Source organism: Onychostruthus taczanowskii, unplaced genomic scaffold, assembly GCF_017590055.1.
Source record: "Onychostruthus taczanowskii isolate IOZ18803 unplaced genomic scaffold, ASM1759005v1 scaffold111, whole genome shotgun sequence".
Taxonomy (NCBI): domain Eukaryota; kingdom Metazoa; phylum Chordata; class Aves; order Passeriformes; family Passeridae; genus Onychostruthus; species Onychostruthus taczanowskii.
Window position 1 is genome coordinate 1820767 of NW_024497741.1, and position 8622 is coordinate 1829388.

The 8622-nt window shown below is 38.8% G+C and overlaps 1 protein-coding gene across 1 annotated transcript; it reads left to right on the forward strand.

Moving 5' to 3' along the window:
* The first annotated feature begins 715 nt into the window (after positions 1–715).
* Positions 716–8432, forward strand: LOC121346232 (nuclear pore complex protein Nup133-like). The gene is made up of 8 exons (XM_041423876.1): positions 716–1857; positions 2997–3115; positions 3905–4008; positions 5023–5130; positions 6732–6863; positions 7271–7441; positions 8068–8223; positions 8311–8432. The coding sequence occupies exons 1-8, from the start codon at positions 1673–1675 to the stop codon at positions 8383–8385; spliced, it is 1050 nt and encodes a 349-aa protein (XP_041279810.1). The 5' UTR covers positions 716–1672; the 3' UTR covers positions 8386–8432.
* Positions 8433–8622: the final 190 nt, after the last annotated feature.

Below are 8622 nucleotides of genomic sequence, written 5' to 3' on the forward strand. Positions count from 1 at the left end.
ACACATTTTCAAAAGTTATGCGATTTTTTTTAAATCTATTTTTAGTTAATTTTATCTTAACTGATTTGCTTTGTTGATACATTTAACTCAACTTCTTCCCCAAAAGGGTGGTACATACTTACCCTTTGAAAGTAGCTTTTTCATGCCAGCTGATGCCATTGAGAATTTAGTTCCCGTTGAAGGGTAAAATCTATTCATATACCATAGAATAGCTGTACTGCCTGGTTGTTATTTACCATAAATGTGAAACGTGCCAAGGTCTGCACAGAATATGGTTTTGTGTATTTATTTATTTAATTAATTAGAGATTTGGGGACAAACACAGGTATGCACAGGGTATTTTAAACATACGGCAATTCCTACTTGTTATAAATAAGAAGCTTGACTAGGCCAATATTCAAGCAGCAACCAATTTATTAATTAATATGGTAAAGTATGAGCAATACAGCGCTGGGTACAACAGGAGAAATTTTCCGTCCAACTGCACGCCGATGGTTGGGGCTTACAGGTACTAATAGGGGCACTCATAAGCTTTTTTAGCAGTTTCCATTCCCAATTTTTATATGTCACAAATCTATACACTATTGTGATTTAGTTTTTCTCAGGATGTATCTCAGAAAAGAGTATCCCCAGATGGTGGGGTCCAGCTTCCGAAAGAAGAAGGAAGTCTCCCAGCTGGTGAGGTCCAGATTCCAGATGCGGGTTCACCTTTTAATTGCAAGGACTATAAATCTCATAAGAGTGATGTCCAGCTTCCCTTGGTCAAAACTATCAATCCTTGAGCTGATGTTCATCTTCCTTTCTCAGGCTACTTTTCAGTATTTTGTTAAGGTGTCGAGATAAGCATGTTTCCTTTTTATATATTCTAAAGCTATAGTTTCAAAGATCCTTACTACAAGCAATATTCTAAAATTATACTTCAAAAGATTATTATTGCAAAACTCTTTTTAGCTAGAAGCAGAAAGTTCCTGTCAAACAGCAACATCCTTAAAGCTTTAATTTGAATCTCCTAAATCAACTTAAGACTTATAAACGTTAATTGCAGACAAAGAATAGGTTCAAAGGCCTTCTTCCATGCTTTACTTCCTCGGTTATTTATTAGAATTGTCTTTATAACTGTCCCATGGTCAGTTTCCACACATATCACAATCACATATACACACGTTGCCTGTATGTACCTGACACGAAACACAGCTTTGTATTTCACATACCGAAAAATGCGTTCTTCCAAATGGTCGTTGAATAGCTGCTTTTTGATCATATCCGGCTGGTTAATCACATGAACATATCCGCCAGCTAATCACATGAACTCAGTGAGGAATGGTACCCAAACCCACCTCTGTGAATCCTCCTAGGAACGCCCCGAAGGACGGAGCACAGCTTCGGGAACATCTGAGGGGAGAGGACCGTGATTCAGTTTGGCGCTGAGGAGCGGCCCAGGCCGCCATTCACCCTCTGAGGGCCGGGCCGGAGTTTCCGCCGCTCCCCGCGCCGCGCTCGGATCCTCTCGGCTCTCCTCCGCCCGGAGCCGTTCGGCTCCTCCCGGTCACGCTCGGCTCCGTTCGGCTCCTCTCGGTCGCGCTCGGTTCCCGCGCGGCCCCGCCCCGCGGTGACGCGCTCAGCGGGCGCCGGGCGGGAGCGTGGTGTCGGCGTCGCTCCCGCATCCACAGCCATGTTCCCGTCGGCTCCCGCCTCCCCGCGGACCCCGGGCGGGTCGGCCCGCAGGACCCTGGGCAGCGCCGCGCCCAGCCCTCTCTCCCGGCCGGGCGGCAAGAAGGGCCTGCCCGTCGTGGCGGCAGCCGCCTCCCCGGTGCTGTTCTCGCCGGCGGCGCGGAGGAGCGGTTCCCTCTCGGCGCGGTGAGTGCCGCCCCTCGCCGCAGAGCCGGCCTCGCTCTTAGGTGCTCGGGCCAGTGTGGGGTGCATTACAGCAGTGTACATTAAAGCCGTTCGTATACGGTACCACGTGTTCAGCGTTATGAATAACTCTTACTAGGTTTTGAATTCGAGGGTTCCTTAAGTATGTCCCTGTGTGATACAAGTATGATATATGAAAATTATAAGAACTTCCGTATTTAAAAAGAAGATAAAATAGTCAAAGTTCAGGCATTTCACACTTGCCCCTCTCCCCAGCTTCTTCTGTCTTCTCCCTTCCATACGGATGAAAACTGAGATACGGCACGGGCCCCAGATCAGTTTCAGGCTTCATAATCTCTTTTCTTGGGAGCAGCCATTTGTTGTGTAGTTGAGATAAAGAGGATTGCCCATGTTCAGTTTTGGGAAACTTTTACTTCAAGTCTGCATAATAATTTTTGCTAAGTGGGTGCAAGGATTGTCCAGTAGCTATGAATCAACTTTTGCCATTTCCCGCAGGGAGGTCTGAGACATCATTTCACTTGTGAGGAGAAATTAAAGGAGGGCATTAACTTGTAAAAGCAGAGAAATTTGCCCACATCGTAGTGTTCAGAAGACAACTCAGACCTGTGCTGTTCCAGAGGGAGAAGATGGGGAAAGATGCAAAGCAGCTTTTTGTGAGTGGTAGGAAGTGCAGCCTCCACAGCTACGGTGCTACGGGTGGTAGAAGTGCTGTTGGATCCGAGCTGCCATGGCTGTTTAAAGTGTTGCACAGTGTGTGCTGCCCTGCAGTGCCGCATCTGGGGATGGAAGTCGTCCCTGCAGTCGAAGGGAGAGCTTCTGCTGAGCTTCTGACATTGTGAATGTCTTTATTCTGTAGATAACCAGAGTGTAGAGAAGCTGAACAGTGAGTTTGTTGCTGATGGAGTAATGCATATTCAAAGTCAGTTCTTTAAAAATAAAGAATTTGATGACAGCTAGGAACTTGTAAGGAAGCCACCAAGTTATTGGTCTAGGTGGTGTTCCCAGAGAAAGCATGTTTATGTTACATAAATCTGTTTCTAAATAGATACTTATGAAGTAAATGTCTACTGAAACTGATGAATAAGCAATAAAAAGTTAACTGTAACTTTGTTTTGTTTAAGAGCGACTCCTACCAGAGTTATCCAGCTTCCTACAGCAACTGAGACTATTAACTATGATGTTAAGGCTTTTGGATCCTCTCTGCCTGTTAAGGTTATGGAAGCGCTGAAGAAGGCTGATGGTAAGAATTGATGTTATTTTTCCTCATGAAAATTGACAGGTGAGAGAATTCTTAATGTGTCATTGGTGTCATTGAAATGCTGACTTTACAGGGGAAGCTAAAAATGTCTCTGCCTTGCTTTGAATCCAACCTGGTTATCTACATAACAATAATTATAACAATGCCAATGGGGGTGTGAATGCATGAAAATACCCTTTGGGTGCTGCTTATGCAATTTGTAGTAAAAAAACAAGGGTATAAGGAAAGCTAATAGTAGGTTTTCAGTAGCTTTTACTTATTGGTTCTTCCTTACCTTTTTTACTTCTTTTGATTTTGCTGTGGATGCTTAATATTTTTCTTTATTTCAATTTCCATTTGTTATCTCTTCCAAAAGCCCTGGTGATACAAACCTTTCCCTGAGTTCAAGAAATTGGTCTCCTAAACAATTTTTTCTCTGTAGATAAGTTTTTCCTTTATAGTAGATACAGGAGAAACTTAATATGTATCTTAAAAATAATGCTAAAATTGTTGAGTCATTTACAAAGCTATTATAATCTGCTCTAAATACATGGAAATGGGTTTTGGGGTTGTCGTTTCATTCTCAAAGGTTGAGGGTTTATCAAGTAGATAATTAATCTAGATGTAGTAATTTGATATGTTAATCAAATAGATGGAAATTCTAACATGAAAACTAGTTTAATAGAAAATATTTCTTATTTTCATATGAGAATGAAAGTTTATTGGTTTAAATGTTACTCTGCAGTGTTTTAAAAACGTGAATGCTTTAAAGAAGTTACTTTTTTTATGTAGCTGATGACCACCTGAGTGTTCAAGTGGATGAAAGTGGATGGGCCTGGCTAGTTCATAAGGAGAGGCTGATTATTTGGAAGATTGGTCAATCTGCAGTAGCTAAGGTAACTAAAGGGTCATATGGAAAGTCTGTATTTTATGCTATTTCAACTATGGTTATGCAGTTATGGGGTTGGGGGTTTTTTTCAGCTGGAATTTGTCTGTTTTCCCTCAAAAGCAGCAGGTTTGATATGAAGTCATGCTAACAACACTAACTGAAGCTCAAGCTTTTGAAAGAACTTATAATTTTTATATTCCTCTCTTCAGTTTTAATTGTCACCTTGGCACTAAGATTAATTCTTCATATTTTAATGGATGTGGCTCTTAGGTTAGATAGTCTTGGTAAAGCTTATTTTGATAATTATAATCTAGTATATATATTACAGATTAGTTTAGATTATTCTGGGAGCAATTTTCAACTTGCAAGAAACTCCAAAAATACAGGTAATTTCAGAGGTACTGAACATATGTTTCACCTAGATTTCTTAGGTCAAGAATTTTTGTATCCCCTATGGACAGTATTTCTTTCAGCATTGTTTCAGTGATGGTCAGAGAAGAACAAAATCAAAGTTAAAAAATCAGTTTCTTTCAATCAGGACAATGTATGTTCATTATGCAGGTCCTGCACTTACAGGGGACTGTCAGGTATACACACGCTGGCACCTGAAGAGGTTTTTCAAGGGATTAAAATTTGTGTGGCTGTTTAACTTCAGGGGCGTAGGGGAATGAGAATCTACCCCGCTAATACCTAATAAGTTCTCTCAAGAATTTCTAGTGTAATTTTTTTTTAATATTGCATTAAGGAATAGTCCAATAATCCGATATTGTAGTGTTGTGAGGAACACTCAGAAGTAACTAAAGAAAACCAGTGATATCTGAAAATTTTAAGATGTTTTTTAGCTGTTTGCTGGTTGTGACAACTTTGTTGAAATTGTTTCATGACTTTTTTTAGTTCCCTTACACAGTGTCTGAGTTAGTTGAAGGGTAGTTTTTAGCAGGGTCAAAAAGTCCAAAGATCTTGTGGCAGAGGAATAAGTTATTCCAGTCTCATGTTTATGACATCTCTTTCTTTCTTCTAGTTATCTCTGTGCAAGGAATTGCAGCTGCCACCCAGTGACTTCCAATGGAGTTCTAGTTTAGCAGCTATATCTTGTCTCAATTCTTCAGGTGACGCACCTTCTCTTCAGGTGATCAAATTTTATATTTTAGTGTTTAAAACTGCCTCAAGAATAACTTTCTTGTCAAAAGGATATATTCAAAGTATTTGAAGACGTTTGGTGGTATGCTATCTGTTCAAAAGGTCAGGATTTCTGGTTGGCAGTAAATACCTTTGAAGTATACAAACTTCTGCTAGTCCTTTTAAATTGCACCATGTGCATCCTATAGGATCAGATTAAATAATAGTTTTTCTGAGGATTACTTGACATGCTTTCATAGCAAACCAAAATGCAGTAAACTCAGAGGTGTTGTGTTAACAAACACCAGGGCAATCAAAAATGGGGTCAGACCAAGTGTGGTTTAAGTGCTGGCTGAAAACATTGTTCAGTGGATTAATTTCCAGTATCCACAGATGAAAGGCAAAGCCCAGCACCCTCCCTCGGCTGGTCTCTGTAAGGAATTTGACACTTGAAGGACAGACTCAATCTGTCTTGACTGATTGGTCTCCTAAGTGTTTTTTTTTTCCTGAGTTACTCTATTAGAGGGTGAGGTTCAAAGACTGGTTGTGTTCTGAAAGTGTGTTAATGTTCTCAAAGTGTGTTAATCAGTCATGAAAAGAGCCTCTCATTTTCAGCTTAGATTTCAGTTTAATATATGTGATGCTCTGATAAAACTGGCTAAGAAACTGTCCTTGGAAGTAAGCAGCAGCACAGAATATGTAATATGATCTTTTCTTTTGATTTGTTGTTGTGTTACTCTTCCAGATGATAAAATGCAGTCTTAGTATTTTGGGATTATCTCTTGAAACCTGAAATGTTCTGCCTTAGTTTAAGAGGAAGTAATTCGCCTAACCCTAGTACTTTATTTATTGTAGCTTTTAATTTCATCATTCTTTAGCTTGTGAACTGAAAGTCAGTGTCTGGTTAAAAATTGGTTAGAAAACTCCAAGGAACTCTATAACAAACTCCCAGCTGCAGTTCTTCTACTGTTCTGTGATTTTTATGTTTTTTTTAACTACCAGTCGATTGAGTACAATAATTTTCTCTAAACCTCTACCTGAACAGTCTCTTGCTTCACGCTTTTAATTTGGTATCTGTGATTTCCTGAGTTACACTGTAGGCCTATGCCTTTGAAAAGAAGTGCCACCATGTGGTTTGATATTTCTCTTAAAGACACTAGAATAGTTTCTTTGCTAAATTATAGTCTTCATTTGAAGTCTTCCATAGTAGCTTTTAACTCTTGGCATCTGAAATTCTCCACAGGCTCTTTTCTGTTTTACAACTGTAAGTTTCATTTGCATTTCAGCAGCAGACCCTGAATTATCAGGAACAAGAACCAGTAGAAAATGTTCATTAGGAAAATAAAGGTGTACAACATTCCCTGTACTAATTAAGTTGTACTGCAGAATGTTTTTGTGATTCAGTTCCAGGTTTGTCAGTGTGCATCAGTGTGTATTTGCTACTTTCTCCTTGTCTTTGTCACCCACAATCTTGATGTGTAACATAACATGTTTAAGTTAAAGCTGCGGTCTGATTGAACATTATTATTATTATTGTTATTATTATTATTATTATTATTATCATCATCATCATCATCTCGCCTGTTCTCTTAATTGTTTTTTCACTTCAAGTCTCTGGCAATAATGGTTGCTACCAGTGAAGGTTCTGTGCGCTACTGGCCCAATCTTGCACACGAAGGATCCTATACAGACACTTTCACAGACTTTGGAGGCTCTCTGTGCAGTTTCCTCACAGCAGTAAAGGTAAAACAGCATGATTTATATTAAAATACTGGTTTTATTCCTAATCTAAAGATGGAAAAGTATAATAAAGTATAATAAAGCTCTACTTTATTAGTCTTAAATCTGCAATAAATGTGGTGAAGGTAACACTATGTTCTGTCATCAGATTCCAAAGACTGTGTGAGAGTTTTATTCTGTTGTTTAACTGAAATTGAGTTTCATGGCTAAAAATGTCACATAAAGTTAAGAAAATGAGTCTCTGCCGGTGCCAAGTACCCATGAGATGTTTGTCTTTTTCTAAGGGTGCCTTGCATCTTGTTCAGCATTTACCCATATGAGCTGTCATAAAGAATTTTAGCTGACAGTAGAGTTTTCTAGAATGTGATTTTTAAATTTTTTTAAATTTAGTTGCTTTCTCTTTTTTTTAGGGGGGAAGCTTTATTTTATCATCTTCCAGAGGTCAATTAGTCCGGTTGATACCTGATAGTTCTGGCAAGATTCATCAACATGCCCTGCCACAGGGGCAGGGTATGTTTTCTGGAATTGGTAGAAAGGTTTCTTCTTTCCTGGGTATATTGTCTCCTGGAAATGATGCTGTGGTAAGCTTGAGAAACATTCATCTTCTTTATTTTCTCTTTGTAATTTCTAGCCTGTGTTTAAGGAAGGAAAAAGAAAAGATTGTATAAAGATGAATGATGACAAAAAACACATGACTCACTCAACTCATTTATGTTACTTATATTTCTTTGAAATTTGAAACAAGAACAGAAACCAAATAAATCTGTATGTTTTGTGAAGGCAAATGCTGGCTTACACTTTAGCTGTGAATAAAAGGCGACTTTGGAATAGTAGTCCTTCCTGGGGAATATGCAGTGGTTGCATGTCCTCCCCCTTTCTAGTGATAGCCTCCTTACTAATTGAAGAAACCAGCCTGTAATTCTTCTTTTCTGATTTAGCACTGCCAAGGGTTGATGATTGGCTTGAGTTTTGTCAATGAACTCCACAGAAGTAGGCAGGAAGTACAATAAATGTATTTAGTATAGATATTCTTTTATCTAGAAAATTAGACTTCTCTTGGAAGTTATCATAATGCTCATGTTGAGTGCAGCTTTTGTAGATTGCCCAGGGAAGTGACTCTTTGTCGACTGAGGGTAGTTTAGATTATTCTACCCAAATATTCAGGCTTTCCTTTAACCTTTTTAGCTTTTTCATTTTTTAATTGCAGATTTCTAGTGTTCTTTGGGATAGAGAGAGATCAAGCTTTTACATGCTGACAAGTTCAAATCTAAACAAATGGGAGATTGATGATTCATCAGAACGTTACATTCTCAGCTGGGATATCAACAGGATCCTGAAAGAACATATTACAGATGCAATTTGGGTAAGAGCCAGCCCAACTGGAAAGGGTTTGTTATAGTTAATAGCCTGTTTATATACAGTGACACAACAGATATATTTCTTTTTATAGGGGTCTGAAAGTAACTATGAAGATATTAAAGGAGGAGTAAATATACAATACATGGATTTGCAACAAAATCGGTAAGGAAGTACACTTGCATCTGGTAAGACCTTCATTAATGAGATAAATCTGTTATGTTTTCCTGCAAAAACTTAATGTAAGTAATTGCAATTAATTTTTACTGGAGTGGAACTGTTGATAAAATAAGCACCTTATTTCAGGTAATTTCCTTTACCAGATAATAATTCCCTTTATTTTTTTAGTGTCATTTTATCAGGATTGTGTATTTGTTTTGTCTTTGACATAAATAGGGCAGGAGAT